The sequence below is a fragment of the Colletotrichum abscissum genome (assembly GCF_030869225.1).
Source record: "Colletotrichum abscissum strain IMI 504890 chromosome Unknown Scaffold_19.1, whole genome shotgun sequence".
Taxonomy (NCBI): Eukaryota; Fungi; Ascomycota; class Sordariomycetes; order Glomerellales; family Glomerellaceae; genus Colletotrichum; species Colletotrichum abscissum.
The window spans coordinates 320,549-337,706 of NW_026850087.1; the positions used below are offsets into that span (position 1 = coordinate 320,549).

Here is a 17,158-nt window from a genome sequence, read left to right on the forward strand (position 1 = left end):
GGGGTGCTCGTCGTATGGAAGAGAGCAGAGGACGAAGTAGACTACAGAGTTACCTGTATACGTTCCAAGTAGTAGGATGCAGGTTTGGGACGAGGATTCGTCTCACGACATTGTCCCAACGGACACTAAAGCGACACGTTACCGCAAGAATTGATACCAAAATTTGATACCCCCAAGGCGAACTCTATGTCGTATGCGTGATGTTATTTGGTGAGGGCCATTTAGTGATGTCGCAGTCGTCGTCAGGAGCCGAGATTTCTTGGTGAAGGGCTTTTGAATAACGACTTTTAAAGTCTTACAGCTGCTAACTCTCAGTATTCCGCTAGAATACTTTTGACGTGGTGTTCTAGGTACGAGCTGAGAGGGTTATTCAGCGCGAAATTGGCGGAGAGAAGGTTGTGAGAGTTTGACGGGTCGTGAGAAATCTACCATAATGAGAGCTGTCCGAGGACTTTATCAGAGTATAAATGACAAGCTACCAGCCAAGATTTGTTTGATCACTGGGTCTTGAGTACTCCGTAGCACTCACTCTAACCCATCTTCTATGAAGCCCATCGTCACTAATGTGAGAGGTGATGAAGGTCTAGAGCGGGGCCAAGGGTCCGAAACCTGTCCCGGCATTTGGCTAAGCTTGGAATGCATGCTCTGAAAGGATACGAAAGCGGGAAACGTAGAAACCCAGGAACAGGATTCGTGGTAGACGCATAGAGTCAAGGCGTTGGTTGAGTTTAAGAAAACAAGACTCTGCCTACTGTTTCAGCCATTGAATTGATCAACATTATTTGGTCAGCGTCGTAACGAAAACGATGTTTTCCCTCTGTGTTTCCCCTCTTTCTGTTCTGCTTATACGGGAACCAGAAACTGTCCTTTGTTCGTCTGTAGCTTGCACCATAGTTGAGAAGGTTATCTTTTATTTCATGGCTACAGCGGATGTCGGGCATGAATGAGACGCACGGCAGGACACCGACGCAAACGTGAATCGCATCGCGCGAGTGGGACGACGCCAGCGCAGAACAAGGGTGGATCTGACGACGGATAAGGGGACGATGAGGGACGATGTTGGTCCTGGTGGATTCTCTGGCGGATGCATGAAGCAAGGGTCGGCATATCGGTCCAAGAAACTCAAGTGACGGTCCATTGACGGAGTGAATCGCTCACCGGACTGGCAGAGCGAGGATGGCCGTTGCTCGCTAAAGTTGGGGACGGACTTGGGGCAGCTGACCACCTACCCTAGAGGTTCCCCCCCCCCCCCCCCCCCCCCCCCCCCCCCCCCCCCCCCCACCCCCCCCCCGCCCCCGCCGGCCCGGGCGGGTGGTGGCCCCCCGCGCTCGCGCCCCCGCCCCCCCCCCCGGCGCCCGCCCCCCCCCCCGCGCTGCGCCCCCCGGCGGGTCCCGCCCCCCCCCCCCAAGGCCCTTACCTGACCTGCCTTAGCACGCCTGCGGGCCTGCGCTGCACTGGTGTGCTGGGGCCCGCCTCTGCCAGCCCCGACGAACGACAGCTGCATGTTCCCTCCAGCAGTACGGAGTAGTGCCCAGGTGGTTAGCTCACTCGGATGGATTGCATTGCATGTCACTGACCGCAACTCCAACCTCTTCATTCTCTGTCTCTATCTTTACGGATACTTTTACCTTGTTGTCCTACCGTCGTTAGTGCAGTCCTGTCTCTCTTCTTAGACAGCCTCATTTCTCGTACAACGCCAGTGAAGCACGCCAGAACCACCGGTACCCTTGCTTGACTCAGAACCTAAGATACTCACTGATAGTACCCTACGGCCAGGGACAGGGAGCGAAGTCGGAAGTGTCACTGGGTCGAAGGGGTGCGCTTTATGACGTCTAACCGGGTCCCGTTTGTTAAAGAATAATTAACCTGGTGACTAACACCACGAAACCAAAATCACCCGACAAAGACGCACCACCTTTTCCTCCATACAACCTACAACTACAACTACAAACCAACAAGCAGAGCAGACGACGCGGGAGGCATGATCGGCTTCCTCTCGACCGCCGCCAACATTGCGAACCCGACTCCAGATCTGGACCACAGCCGTGCTGTGGTTCAGACCTCGACCAAACCATGCCCATCTTCCAGGACGATCTCGAACACCACCAGCACCTCTTATCATCCATAGCCGAGCACAGAGCGGCCGCCGCGCCAGAAACACCGCAAGCAGTTCCGCCCATACCACAACACCGACCGTCGCCGATGCGAAGACTCTCTGAAGAGAGCATACGAACCGAGCTATGCGAAGGTCCCATTGTCGAGAGCCCGACGAGGCCGTCAACACCCGAGACCGACACCGACGCCGATGCTGCCGCCGCAGTTACCTCTGACAGGGCCGAGCTGATTGAACGGCTGAAGCGCGGGGAGAGCCCGACCTGGATCCCGAACCGCCGTGTCGCATCACCCAGGACCGATCTGGTGGCTCACAACATCACCAAGCTCGAGTCGCTCTTCAACAACCTGCCCCGCCCGAGCACGCCCAAGAGCCCCCGGCCGCCCTCGAGCTCGTCCAACAACAGCCTCTTGCCGCCGGCGAGCATCACCCCGGACAGAGCAGCCGCCGACGGCTCGCGAGAGGACGATGAGCGGCTGCGCGAGGGGTTGAGCATACAGAGGCCGCGGTCTGCTCTGCACAGCGGCGACTTCACAGAGGACCACCAGCCGAGGCCGCGGTCGCGGCAGCAGCAGGAGCAGGATACGACACAGGAGGAGACGACGCATGGCGCAACCAACAAGTTCTTGGCGTCGCGCAATTCATGGCTCGCAACGTCACCACCGCGGGACTTTTCCCCGTTTCAGTTCGAGACGAGGTTGCCGTTTCCGGCGACGAATGACGACTACCGATCCGTCCCGTCCTCCTTGTCCTCCTCATTCTCGTCTAGCTTCGTCTACAAGCCGCCGACGAGCCCGCTGGTCCAGTCCGAGAGCAACGACCAGCTCGACCTGTCTGCGCCGCTCAACAGCATCGCCATTACCGGGGGCTCACCGAGTTTCGCGGGCCCTTTGCGGCGACACACGTTGAACTCGGTCACATCGTCCCCCTTTGCGTTCCCCTCGCCCAGGCAGTCCTCGCACCGGGGCACAGCGGCGCTGCCGTACCAGGCGCACCAGCCGCGGCGCTCCCTCACGTCGATCCCGCAGGTGCCGCTCCCTGGGGCCGCCTCGTCGCCGCAGACGCCCGCGGCGTTTCTGAGACCCAGGCGGCCGTCGTTCAACTCGGACACCTCCCCCTTGCAGCACGCCTCCATGGTCGGGTCGTACGAGGAGAGCATCCTCCGCGGCCGCATGTCCACGACCCCGTCCAAGCCGCTCGACTTTCTTGCGCAGATTGGCGTGCTGGGGCTAGGCAAGTGCAAATCCAGTCTGCGGTGTCCCGCCCATGTGACGTTGCCGTTTCCCGCCGTGTTTTACAGCTACGGGGGAGCTTCGCAAGGGCGTGTGCGGTCGGAAGACGGCCCCAGCCCGTACGTCGGCCAGATTGACCTGGAAAACGGTCTACCCAACCCCGAGGAGGGACAGCGGTCCAAGAGGAAGATGCAAAGCCGGTACGTCGAGAAGAAGATTGCCGAAGACGACGTCCTCATGGCGGATGGGCCCGCGGACGGGTCCTCGGATCGTGCCGCACAGCGGGCCAGACGGAGATCGGCGTCTCCGAGAGCTCCGCCGGGCGGGAGTTATCGCATCCCCGAAAAGGGGCAGATCCAAATCGTCATCAAGAACCCCAACAAGACGGCGGTGAAGCTATTCCTGGTGCCCTACGACCTGGCCGGTATGGAACCCGGGACCAAGACGTTTATCCGGCAGCGAAGTTACTCCGCGGGTCCCATTATGGAGGGGAACACGCCCGGGTTAGAGGACGCACCCGGTGCCGCCGCCGCCGCCGCCGACCGCCCGATCCTGCGGTACCTCGTGCACCTCCACATCTGCTGCCCGTCCAAGGGGCGCTTCTACCTCTACAAGAGCGTCCGCATCGTCTTTGCCAACCGCGTCCCCGACGGGAAAGAAAAGCTCCGAAACGAGACGACGAACCCGGAGCCGCGGTTCACGCCCTACAAGCCCATCCGCGTGATGCACCCGCCCATGTCGAGCAGCCACAGCGGACCTGCGGCGACGCTCGCGGCCGAAAAGGCGTTTCGGAGGCGGAGTGCCGGGTTTCCCTTGGTTCCGTCTGCCTACCCGTACGCGGCGGATGGTGGGAGTACATCAGACGGGTTCTCGCAATCGCCGCAGGCCGCGGGGTACAGTCAGCAGTCACCGTCACCCTTTAGCTTTGGCGGGGGAAACAATAATCAGCCCGTGGAAGCGGTGCCGTTTGCCCTTTCGGGGCGAGGGCGTGCCCGTCTGGGGAGCGACGTCAGCGACACGACAAACACGACGAGTACCACGACGCCCGGCGTCCTGTCGCCGCAGTCGTCGCAGGCGAGCAGGCCGACGACAAAGGACGGCTGGGACGCGCAGATTGCGAGGTACGAGAAGCTGAGCAAGGGGGACGTCGGGTACGGCGGCAACGCGTTCGCGCCGTCCTCTGGGCGCGGCGGGAGTCCTGGTGGCGCTGCGGAGGGGTTGCTTTCGCAGCGGCTGAGGTCTTTGGGTGTACAGAACCAGGGACAGGGGCAGCAGCAAGGCGAGATGCCTTTTGGTCGACCGTAGTGAACGTGGTTCACTTGGAGACTTGACATCGTGTTGGAGCCATTTTGTACATATCTACGACACCGATTTTGGTGTTTTTACTTATTTAGCCCCGGGTTATATGGGTAAGGGTCACTAAGGGCGCTTTGTTTTATGGGAAACGGGGTATGTCATAGACGGATGGAGTTTTGGGGTATTTAGGCACGTTTCGCCGAGGGCGGCGGTGTTCATATCGAGATATCCTATGAGAGATAGTACTCACTCATCTTGGTGCGTACTTGATCAGTCGTTTGCAGTGGGTGCTGGTGATCGAATCGTAGGTGAGTCCCCGAGAGGCCGTGTCTGACATGGAAACTTTTCCATATCATTCAGCTCAAAGCCATACACTCATAAACTATGCACCTCACTCTATCAAATTCGAGATCCTCCACACGGAGTCCTGGAGATCCCGAACACATGGTAGCGACGTCCCCGGGTGGCTGGAGTACTTCACGGAAGCCATCCCCGTGTCCTACATGCAATTCGTTCTACGGATGCCTGCTATCTCTGCGCGTGGTCTTGTTGAGATCTCCCTCCCCGACGGGGTCTTGCAGCGCTCCGCCCTCCCGCCTTGCCGTCCGTCTGTCTTTTGATTTCCCGAGTGCGAAGGCGCAAGGCGGTTTTGTGGTTTGCGTGCGGTCTTGGCTGTGTTTATTTAGGTGTTGGCTGAGAACACACGGTTGCGGGACACGGACTGTGAAGTGGGAGGCACGGATGATGGGAGGAGATCAGGCTGGAGTGTGAAGGAAGTGAGTGGGTGATAACATAGTATACATCATGATGAGCGCTCTTTTGGCATGTACCAAGGCAATCGCTCCTTTTATCAAGTCTGAGTGACTGCTACGTAAGAGATGCGCTTGAGGGATTTGATGGTTATTACTTGTAGTATTCTCCGTTTAGTACTCGTGGTCGTAATGATGATGGAGAGTGGCCGCCGAATGTGACGAGGGGGAACCCATTTTGTCACCAACTTGGCAGGATCATGAAGGTAAGAGTAGCAGAGTGAATCTAGAACGAGGATGTCAGACCACTGCAATAGATGCACTTACTTTCATGACGCCAGACATCGGGTTAATGAGGAGAGGGGTTCTTGGGGGTTATGCGCCCACTCTCATCACTCACTCACTCACTCTCACCTCCTCTTACATCTGACCGCGGGATTTTCAAATACTTCAAATGACGGAATCCCACGCTCGACAGAGTCCGAGCGAAGCATCTCAGTGCCCTGTCATTGGCGATGAAATCTCACAAATTCGACATCAGACGGTTTCACTGCGGCATATTCTCGCCGTGAGCCCGCCGCCTGCAGCGGGGGATGCTTAGGAGTGGTGGTGGTGGTGTGAAACGCCTTCGCCTTCGCGTTTTGCACGGGAGGGGCTGTGTCATTTTATTTGGTATTCCTTCTTTGGTGGTGAGGGAGATTCCGTCGTGGTCTGCGACTTTCTCTCACAATGCCCCCTCCTCACTTACAATGCCGTCCGAGTGAGGCGGCGTCATCTGAAGCGAGTCTGGTCGTGAGTACGCAAGTACGCAATGGGCGGCCCCCGTCGCTGAGGAGCTCACTTACATGATCCCATGTGTGTGACGCAACTCTCTCATCAACCGCCAAGGACGTTTGGACATTGCCCACGCACATGTCAAAGCTTTGAAATACCCTGAACAACCCTCCTTGACAATCCTTTGGGTTTCTGGTAACCTAGAGGTCCCTTATTCGATCCAAGGTTACCTTTTGCGGCTCTGCGGTTGACGATCACCCGAACGATCACCATCTGGGTACACCCAAACGAAACAACCTCACTTACACCACCTTGGCACGACTTACACGAACACAACGGGCGCGATGAGGCCGTCATCCGCCCTCCTCCTCTCGTCAGCCCTGCTACACCAGCAGACCACGGCGCTGACGATACCGATACCCTCACTACAAACGACACCAACACCACCGCAAAAGATCAAGGGAAACCCCTACCGCGACAGGGACCTCTCGAGCCTCCTCTCCGGCTCCTTCGAGGTCCTCGACCGCGTGCCGGGCCTGGTGGACAAAGTCGTCAACACGACGCTGCTGGTCGTGCGCGCCCTCCGCGAGACGGTCGCCGAGAACGGCATCACGCAAAACGACCTCGACACGGCCCTCGGCATCAACGGCACAACGGGCATGCCGCTCCCGCTCCCGGGGAACACCACCCGCGCCGTGACGTGTCCGGACGTGGCCGTCCTCTTTGCCCGGGGGACCAACGAGCCAGGTACGCCCCCCCCCCCCCCCCCCCCCCCCCCCCCCCCCCCCCCCCCCACCCCCCCACCCACCCCACACCCCCCACCCCCCCCCCCCCCCCCCCCCCCCCCCCCCCCCCCCCCACCCCCCCCCCCCCCCCCCACCCCCCCCACCCCCCCCCCCCCACCCCCGCCCACCCACCCCCCCCCCCCCCCCCCCCCGAACGGAACGTAGTTGAGAGACTGACAAACACAGGCAACGTGGGCTTCCTCACCGGGCCCCCCTTCTTCGACGCCCTCCGCACCTACATGAACGGCACAGGCTCCATCGCAATCCAAGGCGTAAACTCCTACCCGGCCGACCCGCCAGGCTTCTTCGCAGGCGGCTCCGCCACGGGCGCCGCCTTCGCGGCGCAGGTCGCCTCCCGCACACTCTCCGCCTGCCCGGACACCCGCCTCACGGTCTCGGGCTACTCCCAGGGCTCGCAGGTGGCCCGCCTCGCCGTGGCGCAGTTGCCGCCCGACCAGCGCGCGCGGCTGTCGAGCGTCGTGCTGTTCGGCGACCCGTTGGGCGGGAAAGCCATTGACGGGGTCGATCCGACCAAGTTGCTCGTCGTGTGCCACACGGGGGATAATATCTGCCAGGGGGGCAACTTCATCTTCAACCCGCATCTCGATTATAGCCTCGACGCGCCGACGGCCGCGCTGTTTGTGATGCAGAGGAGTAAGCTTGGGCTTGCGAGCCGCGATGCGCTGAACGAGGGCATGGGGGACACCATGGTGGGCACCGTCCAAGGGATCATGCACTCTCCAAAGGACGGGATAGCGAGTGATTGACGGGCTGTGGCTTATTGCAGTTTTCAACGAAGATTAGACTAAAGCTAATAAACAAAAGTTGTATTGTCACATCTATCGTCATCCCCGTCGAGGAGGATGTCAAAACCTCTCCAAGAAATCATCGCTGCAATTAAATGCCTTCTAAACAACACACTCATGTCTGGTCTAATAAGTCTTGTACAAGATATCTCTGTTGATACACGCCGCGTCCCCATAGGGTCAGTCGGACACTGCCGACGAACCCCGGGGCCGCAGGCCATCGATAGTAATTCCACCCGTAGTCATTGATGAATGCTCAGGCTGTTGCGCCGACGATGTGGTCTCAGGTTGAGAGCCAACATCTTCCACGCGAGGCACCGACGACGACGACGAACCCTGAGTCCGCAGGCCGTCGATAGTCACTCCGCTCGTGATTATCAGTGAAGCCTCGGGCGCTTGCGCTGACGATGATGGATCCTGAGGAAGGGAGGGCACCAATGACATCCGGGTCCGCAGACCGTCAATCGTGACACCGCCCATGGTAAACGATGAAGACTCCGTCTGCGAGCCAAGGATGCCTCCCTCATCCACTATCGAGAGCACCTCTTCGGCCCGCGCCTCCACGAACCTCTTTTGGGTGCCATAGAGCTCCTTTTCGATACCTACGCCCGTGTACACCATTCTCCTGAGTGCATCCTCCAGGCGCGGACACAGCTCCTTAAAGGTGTTGAATTTTCGCGCCGCCTCGCCCGACCACATGGCTGTGCGTCGCAGCTCATGGTATTCCTTGGACAGGAGGATGATGGTGTACGATGTCGGGCGTAGCACTTGCGAAGAGCTCTGAACGCGACGCGTCACGAGCGGTAGGTTCCTCTTGACTTGCGCGCGTATGCGATTCTGCTGCCAGCCCGTCCATCTCAGCATCAGGTACTCCTCGCATACCTTGCAGGCGTCCATCCAAGCTCCCGTGCGGGCGAGGCCCTGGACCAGAAGGTTAAAGGCCCGGCGCTCCAACATGAAGCCCGACACAAGTAACTTCTCAAAGCCCCTCTTCAGTCGCGTCCTGCTCTGTAGCTCCACACATACCTGTGTAAAGGTCTCAAATGGCTTGGAAAGACGGTAACGGTGCCGCGGCAGAACTGCTCTGCGATTACGCCCCCATTCGGCTGGACGAGCAATGGCCAAGACCCTGTCATATATTTGTCTCCACGTTGCCAGAGCCTCTTCGTACTTCTTGTTGGATGCATCCTCCTTCATCGTATAGTATAGCCACTCGACAGGAGTTTCATTGTTGACGGAACTGGTCGTGGCTGCAGTGTTGTCCCTCTGTAGCTGTTGGAGTTCTCTGACGGCGTCGTAATCGCGATACGCAGCGAAGAGCCGGATGGCCTCATCAAGCAAAACGCGCAGGCGGTGCAAGGAATCGGCGCGCCGTATTGAGGAGCCACTCTGTTCATGGTCCGCTTTGTTGGCCAGCTCCCGAATATATGTCATCAGCTCCTCCATGCCGTCAACGTTGTTTTCATCTTGATTGTAAGCAAACAACTGCTGCTTGATCATGATCCGGGCCTGGGCAATGCGACCCTTGACCGACTTTGTCTTGTATCGTCGCAACTGCTTCGTTACCTTGCGAGCTAGGCCCAAATGGCGATCGTCCAGGGCAGCCTGCACGACGGTCTCAAAATGGTCTGGAACCACTTTGAACGATTTCTCAAAGGCAGCCGAACGCAGCAGCCTGTACGCCATTTGTGTTTGCCCGCAGCGGACCAAGGCGCGGAGCAGCTGTGTATGGGTTTCGGGCGTCCACTTGACGCCTTGCTTCGCCATGGCCTCCAAGTCACGAGCGACAGCAGGCAGATTGCGGCGATTCGCTTGAGACCGCAAAAGAGCGTTCCAAAGGATGCCGTGGTCGCCCGGAACGCTGTTGGCGTGCGCATCGAGACAAACTGACAACATGGCTCTCGTCCGGTCATGCCAAGAGTAGGCCCGGATGACCCTCTCAAGCATGGTGGCGTCCGGCTCGATGCCCAGCGATTTCGCTCTCTCGAGAAGCTGCAAGGTCTTTGCAATGTCTCCGTCTGTCGAAGAGGTGGACATGATGGTAGCAAAAGAATACTTGTCGGGTGATACGTTCTCGCAGAGCTCTTCAAACACCGACATGGCGAGGTCGTAGTTCGCACAGGCGCTCTTGAGAAGCTGATTCCAGCTTTCGGTATTTGGTATCACGCCATGCTTTTCTATCATCTCGTCAAAGAATCGACGTGCGCTCTTGTAGTCCTGGAGGTTCGCATAGGCGTTGATGACGTAGTTGAATGTTTCTGGCTCCCGAAGGACGTGGCGGTGACGGTAGGCGCCGACATAGTTGTCCCACAAACGCTCCAGAGACTTGACGTCGCCCCGTGATGCGTAGTACTTGAGGAACTTCCTGAACCCCCAACGGTCCAGTCCCCCGTAGCTGGTATGGTAGTCTTCGTAGACCTGCTCGAGGCCCGCGACATTGTCTGGGTAAAAGATATCAAACATGCCATGGAGAATTCTCCAGTGTGGTCTCACCTTGGGAAATGACCGGTACACACGGTACACCTTGGCCAATCCCTCTTGTTGTCCTCGTGCCATGGCTTCCGAGAGATAAATGTTGAACCACTTGCTCTGGTCCTTTTCGATGAGTTTGAGCAGAGGCAATGCTTCTTTGGGCTTGCATGGTTGCTGGATTGCACGCCTGACCGCCTTGTTGAGCAAGATTCTGAGTCTCTGCGCTACTTCTGGTTCTTGCGCTTCGACCTCCTTGGCGAAGCTCATGGCAAGGGCCCCGAGGTTGGGAGTTGCTGCAAGCTGCGTCAACTTTCCGCAGTTGATGCCTTTGGCGAGGTACACCGTGTGATACGATGACCAAACCCGACTGACGGTTTTCCAATCGCCCTTTGCAAAGAAATGACCCAGCAGCTCGTCCAGACCGCACACGAAAGCCTTTTCGTCCAGCGCCGTGTGGTATAGCCGCAACGCTTCGGTCTCTCGACCCAGGCGTAGATATGCCGTGACAACTGATGTCAAGGCCAATGTGGTCCACTGACTGTCGTCGATTTGGGGGAACAAGAGAACGACCCTTCGCGCATCGATCACATTGGCGGACCGATACAGGTATTCAATGATCTCGGGCCGAAACTCTGGTTTCAGACTCGGCTCCAACTGCGAGTAGAGCTGCCATATGGACCCAAAGTACTCCGTGTCTTTGTCGGCCATCAGCTCCCTCATCAGTTGCGGCCGCGACCCGGCGCCGGCGTATGACGGACCGCTATGCGTGTCATGCGAGCTGGTTATGTCGTAGTCATCTTCTTCGTCTTCCTCTTCAAACTCGTCTTCCTCGGCCGGATCTACATCTTTCTGGTATTCGTACCGCTGGTCTTGCACAGCAGATTCGTCTCCCCAGTTCGTTGACAATGCCCCTGGCGAGTCAGAGTCTTTTGTGGAAGTCGCAACCGTGGAAGAGGTGAATGGTCTGGACCGCCGTGGAAGCCGTCGAATGGACGCCAGGTGATCGTGAGGAAGGCCTGGAGAGGCTCTGCGTAAGAAGGAGGCGGTTCCGCTGGGGTAGAGAAAGTCGACAAGAAAGGTCGAGGCGGCGAGGGTTTCGGGAGGCGTTGGCGGCGGATCGGAGTAGGTGAGTTGCTCGGTAGCATGGAAACGCGCAGCCAGCAAGTAGCTGGAGATATCTATGGCCGCGGCGCCATGCTGCCAGAAGCCGGTGTGCAACCTGCGCTGGCTTCTAAGTTGTCGCACGGCGGATGGAAGAGCATGAAGACTGGTACATGATTCCAGGGTCGCCGCCGTTCTCTCCAGCATTGGGATTGAAGCTGTCACCAACACGGTACGTATCGATCATGTATGGCGGACATCAAACGCACTCGGGCACATGCTGGTCGTGGGTGTCGTTGGTGTTGTCGCGCAATGTCGAAAAAGTTTTGGGTGGAGTCGCGAAATCGAAGACGTCGTCGACCGACCGAGGTGTTGCCCGAGCTGAGCTAAGCTAGATTGGCCTACGCAGGGTATCTCAATGAGGGTATCAATTGGGAAAGATCTCCCAGTGACGACTTATGATCTATTCTGCAAATGCGAACAAAGGGCCCGCCGGAAAGTATGCACGATGCCTTCAAAGAGCGCTGTATCAGTCCATAATCCACCTACCATCATGGACTTTTTCGGGGAGCTTCAACCAATGACATGGCGTTGATGGGAACATCTTCAACCCGGCGTCCGCCCCAGCTTACCTAATGACCGAAGGTGTGCAGTCAGGAGGTTAGTGACACACCCCAAATTTTGACATTGAAGCAGAGGACACTGGTGAGCCCCACCAATCCCCCGCGCAGCGCAGAGGTCGATTCGACATCATCCCGTCCCCTTTGGTGTGGCCTGTCGCGATTCTGCCTCCCCGTCGAACGGACGAACCCACAGCGATGGATATCACAAAGTTTGTCGTCTCTGGCCGCGATGCGGCTCTCCTTTACGGAGACTACGCAACCTACCAGACCCAGCTGTCCAAGAAGCTGCTCAACAGCCGCAAGAAGCTCAACATCGCCACCAAGAATCGCGGAAAGTTTAGCAAGAAGGGTGAGGTTGGTGTCTCGCAAATTGCCGAGAACCATGAGTATGTCGACACATGCAAGGACGAGGGGATGTTGACTGACACTGTCTAGATATGTCCACCTCCTCCTTCTCACGAGCGAGCGTGCCTGGGCCAATGCCATGGCCATCAAGGCATCGCACGCCTCGGATGCCAAAGGCATGACCGGCAAGACGAGATCCCACATAGTCTCCCGACTCCAAAAAGCAACAAAGGCGGCCGAACTCCTCGCCGAGCTTCTCTCCCAACCCGAGGCTGGCGCATCACAAAACGACAAGCTCGAATCCCGGGCCTACGCCGCCCACATCCGCGGCGCCGCCCAGTTTGAGAACCAGCACTGGGAGCCCTCCCTGCGAAGCTATGCCGTATCGCGCATCATCTACAGCGCCACGGCAACGACCACCAAAGGCGACATCTTCAAGGACCTCCTCTCTGATACCATCGATCCCTCGATCCGCTACGCCGCATACCAGCTGAAGACGCCGCGCACGATACCCGTTCCCGCCATCGCCAGACGAGCGTTCCCCCAATCCGATACGGCCCTCGTTCAGCAGATCAACGAGCTCGACCCCAATGTGTTGAAGCAGGTGGACGCCGAGGCCAGCAAGGGCGGCGAGGAGAACGCACCCAGGGCACTCACCTGGCGCTCTCGCGACGTCAAGATCGAGGACGCCGCCATCTCTCTGGCGTGGGGCAGAGCAGAGGAAGCCAAGACGAAGCTCTCCGAGACATGGCCGTCCCTCGTTGATGCCGACCCCAGGGACGTGGCTGCCGCGTATGATGACATCCTCGAGGCGACGCAGGATGCCGCCGATGCCACAAAAGAAGCGATCGACGAGCTGCGAGGCGAGGGCGTTTCCCAGAGCGACTCCCGCATGCAGAGCCTGCAGATTACCAGAACGGCGGTCAACTACGAGATGATTAGCTGGCGAATCGGTCGCAACCGCGTCTTGACGGGCAACGACGATGGCCTGGTGGAGAGATACCAGTCGGCTCGCAAGTCCAAGAAGGCAGACAAGATTGCCAAGGAACAGACCCCCGGGCGCAAGGCGGCAAAGCTGAAGGAACTCGTCGCTCTGTACGAAGGTACCCTGCAGAGTCTCGAGGCTGCGAGGGAGTTGCCCGGCGTGGCCAACGACGAGGAGCTCGCCGACCAGCTGGAGGCTTTTACCGAGTACTTTCAAGCTCTGAAGTGAGTTGATATCACCGGTTTAGTTATCTCATACTAACAACACAGGTTTCTCTCTATTGCCCGCTCCCACGCCATCATCGGCAACACCGTCAACGCGCTGGCCCTCATCAAGCACGCCACTAGCGAAGCCCAGGAAGCCGCCTCGACCCTCACCAAGGGCTCCCAACCGCACCCCAACGCCCCGCGCAGCATCGACGTGTTCGCCGCGGACGCAAAGGCCCTGGCAACCTACCTCCAAGGCGAACTACAGCGCCACCGCGCTCTCGTCCACCTCTCGAACCTGCTCAAGGAGTCGGCGGCCTCCAACGAGGACGACGCCCAGAAGCTGCCCCTGATTGAGCGGCTGCGCGAGTACCCCTCCAGCGAGATCGACCTCCAGAACATTGTCAGTGTCCCGCCTAAGCTGTCCGCCATCCCCGTCAAGCCCATCTTCCTCGACGTGGCGTGGAACTACATTGATTACCCGGGCAAGGAGCCGCAGGAGCCCGTTGCCAAGGCGCCACCCAGCCAGGCCGCACCTGCGGCACAGAGCGGCGAGAAGCCGCAGGCACAGAAGAGAGGATGGTTTGGTTTTGGTAGATAAAAGTAGTCAATTAATCGGGCGAGAGCCTTTATCACGTCCATTTCTACGTTATCTGCAGTTGTTGACATGCACGATGGCTCCGGCATTACTAACATGAAATTATCACGGTCTCGAGGCAGGTGATTGTTTTGAGAGGGGATGTAGAATTATCACGTCTAACTACTCCAGATTCGGTTTGGTTTTGTACATATGCAACCCCGTCTTAATCCCCTTTGATCCATACCGTCGATCATATCATGAATACCGAATCGGTATCTCGTGTGTGTGAATGTTTTTGATGCTCCAACGCCGGTTCCGCCGACCGCAGGCAAGGTATTAACAAACAAGTTGTAAAAAGGGGTAACAAGGAAGAGAGAGCCGGCTCGGCGCGATTCAGGCGAAACCGAGACCGGAATATGAGTACAGGTGGAATACAAACATTGAGCAAAGCAGGTCTATGCCGCGCCCAAAAGTGATAATCAAACATGCTGACGCGAGTCACTTTCGACTCGCGGAGGTGAAAACGAGATGCAAAGAATCGAAGGAAGACACTTAAGGCTTCTTCTCGTCCTTGTTCTCGGCGTTGGCGTCCTGAGCGGGTTGCTCGCCAGACTCGGCACGGGCCTTGTGCATCTTGTCAAAGAGGTTGAGGGAGGCGACCTGGAGCTCGTCGGTCTTCTCCTTAATCTCGGCAGCGGTGGCGTTGCCCTCGCCAGCCAAGCTCTTGGAGACGAACTCGCGGAGGGAGGCAATCTTCTCACGGATGCCGTCAGCCTCGGTCTTGTCGAGCTTCTCGGCGTACTCGTTGAGAGCGCGCTCGGTGTCGTTCAGGACAGAGTCGGCGCGGTTGGCGGCTTCAATGGCACCCTTGCGCTCCTTATCGGCCTCGGCGTACTTCTCAGAGTCGTTGACCATCTGCTCAATCTCGGAGTCGGACAGACCGGAGCCGGAGGCAATGGTGATGGACTGGTCCTTGTTGGTGGACTTGTCCTTGGCACCGACGTGGACGATAGAGTCGGCGTCAATGTCGAAGGTGACCTCGATCTGGGGAACACCACGGTGGGCAGGGGGGATGCCAACCAGCTGGAAGTTGCCGAGGAGCTTGTTGTCACGGACGAGCTCACGCTCACCCTGGTAGACCTTGATCTCGACGGCGGTCTGGAAGTCGGCAGCGGTGGAGAAGGTCTGGGACTTCTTGGTGGGGATGGTGGTGTTGCGGTTGATGAGACGGGTGAAGACACCGCCAAGGGTCTCAATACCGAGGGAGAGGGGAGTGACGTCGAGGAGAAGGAGGTCCTTGACCTCACCGGAGAGAACGGCACCCTGGATGGCGGCACCAATGGCGACAGCCTCATCGGGGTTGACGGACTTGGCCGGGTCACGGCCGAAGATGCTCTTGACGGACTCGGAAACCTTGGGCATGCGAGTCATACCACCAACGAGGATGACCTCCTGGATATCCTTGGCCTGGAGGTTGGCATCCTTGAGGGCCTTGCGCACGGGGTCGATGGTGCGGGTGATGAGGGGGTCCATCATCTTCTCGAGCTGAGCGCGAGTGAGCTTCTGGTTGATGTGCTTGGGGCCGGAAGCGTCGGCAGTGATGAAGGGCAGGTTGATATCGGTCTGGAGGGAGGAGGAAAGCTCAATCTTGGCCTTCTCGGCGGCCTCACGGATACGCTGGATGGCCATGCGGTCGTTGGACAAGTCAATGTTGGAGTCCTTCTTAAACTGCTGGACGAGGTGGCGGACGAGGTGGATATCAAAGTCCTCACCACCCAAGTGGGTGTCACCGTTGGTAGACTTGACCTCGAAGACGCCGTTCTGGATCTCGAGGACGGAGATATCGAAAGTACCACCGCCAAGATCGTAGACGGCGACAACGCGGTCCTCCTCCTTCTCAAGACCGTAGGCAAGGGCGGCGGCAGTGGGCTCGTTGACGACACGGAGGACGTTGAGGCCGGCAATCTGACCGGCATCCTTGGTGGCCTGACGCTGAGAGTCGTTGAAGTAGGCAGGAACGGTGACGACGGCGTTCTTGACGGGCTTGGAGAGGTAGGCCTCGGCGGTCTCCTTCATCTTGTTGAGGACGAATCCACCAATCTGCGAGGGAGAGTACTTCTGGTCGCGAGCAGACACCCAGGCGTCGCCGTTGGTGTGCTGGACGATCTTGTAGGGAACCTCTTTGATGTCACGCTGAACCTCAGCATCGGTGAACTTGCGGCCGATGAGACGCTTGGTGGCGAAGAGGGTGTTCTCGGGGTTGACGACGGCCTGGCGCTTGGCGGCGACACCGACGAGACGCTCACCATCCTGAGCAAAGGCGACCACGGAAGGCGTTGTGCGCGCACCTGTTGATGACTGTTAGCTTATTGGTGCGTGGACGATAGATCAATGGACTGCTCACCCTCAGCGTTCTCGATAATCTTGGGAACCTTGCCCTCCATGATGGCGACAGCAGAGTTGGTGGTACCGAGATCGATACCGATCACGGCGCCGGTGACCTTGCCATCAGATGATGTTGACTCGTAGCGAGCGAACTTTGAGGCAAAGGGCTGGCGAGCGAAGCCGGCCGAGCGGGCGACGGAGCTGGTAGCTCTGGGGAGCTATTGCGCGTTAGCAAAAAACTCTGATGTATCGCGACAGGTGTCACTGGGATCACAACTTACAGCTCTTGAGAAGCGTGCAGACATCATCTTGCCTGATTGTGTGTGGGTATAACAAAAGGGGATGGAGGGAAAAGAAGATGGCGCGCGGAAAGGAATGGAAAAGCGGTTATTATAGAGTACACAGTGGATGAATTGGGGGGAGGGAGGAGGTGGATGAGGATGCGAGGAAATGATGATGGCAAGGAGAGATCGAAATTTTTTGACCCGAAAAATGATGCGCGCCCCCGGTCATAGAAGCCGACCGAATCCCGCAAGGTCGGGACCCCGGCATCGGTTATTCCGACTTGCAGGCGCTCCACTGCTAGAAATTTGGGGCTTTCCAGGCCAGCAGCAGTGGGGGCGTGGTCGCACGTGACGGAAGAATGGCAGCCACCGCGCTGAAGCAACGGGATCGCCCGGCCATTGCAGGTAATGGACGTGGCGCT

The 17,158-nt window shown here is 58.3% G+C and overlaps 5 protein-coding genes across 5 annotated transcripts; 3 read left to right on the plus strand and 2 right to left on the minus strand.

Annotated features, from left to right (window-relative positions):
- Positions 1-2,073: 2,073 nt before the first annotated feature.
- On the plus strand, positions 2,074-4,650 carry CABS01_08424 (uncharacterized protein; the record flags this gene model as incomplete). Its single annotated transcript, XM_060541784.1, has 1 exon — positions 2,074-4,650. The coding sequence occupies one exon, from the start codon at positions 2,074-2,076 to the stop codon at positions 4,648-4,650; it is 2,577 nt and encodes an 858-aa protein (XP_060401941.1).
- Positions 4,651-6,508: 1,858 nt separating this feature from the next.
- On the plus strand, positions 6,509-7,716 carry CABS01_08425 (cutinase; the record flags this gene model as incomplete). Its single annotated transcript, XM_060541785.1, has 2 exons — positions 6,509-6,911; positions 7,136-7,716. The coding sequence occupies 2 exons, from the start codon at positions 6,509-6,511 to the stop codon at positions 7,714-7,716; spliced, it is 984 nt and encodes a 327-aa protein (XP_060401942.1).
- Positions 7,717-7,935: 219 nt separating this feature from the next.
- On the minus strand, positions 7,936-11,535 carry CABS01_08426 (pentatricopeptide repeat domain-containing protein; the record flags this gene model as incomplete). The annotated part of the gene is made up of 1 exon (XM_060541786.1): positions 7,936-11,535. One exon carries the CDS (start codon positions 11,533-11,535, stop codon positions 7,936-7,938), a length of 3,600 nt encoding a protein of 1,199 aa, XP_060401943.1.
- A 611-nt stretch (positions 11,536-12,146) lies between these two features.
- On the plus strand, positions 12,147-14,088 carry CABS01_08427 (signal recognition particle protein; the record flags this gene model as incomplete). The annotated part of the gene is made up of 3 exons (XM_060541787.1): positions 12,147-12,337; positions 12,387-13,505; positions 13,551-14,088. The coding sequence occupies 3 exons, from the start codon at positions 12,147-12,149 to the stop codon at positions 14,086-14,088; spliced, it is 1,848 nt and encodes a 615-aa protein (XP_060401944.1).
- A 531-nt stretch (positions 14,089-14,619) lies between these two features.
- CABS01_08428 (hsp70-like protein) lies at positions 14,620-16,760 on the minus strand (the record flags this gene model as incomplete). The annotated part of the gene is made up of 3 exons (XM_060541788.1): positions 14,620-16,415; positions 16,472-16,670; positions 16,734-16,760. 3 exons carry the CDS (start codon positions 16,758-16,760, stop codon positions 14,620-14,622), a joined length of 2,022 nt encoding a protein of 673 aa, XP_060401945.1.
- Positions 16,761-17,158: the final 398 nt, after the last annotated feature.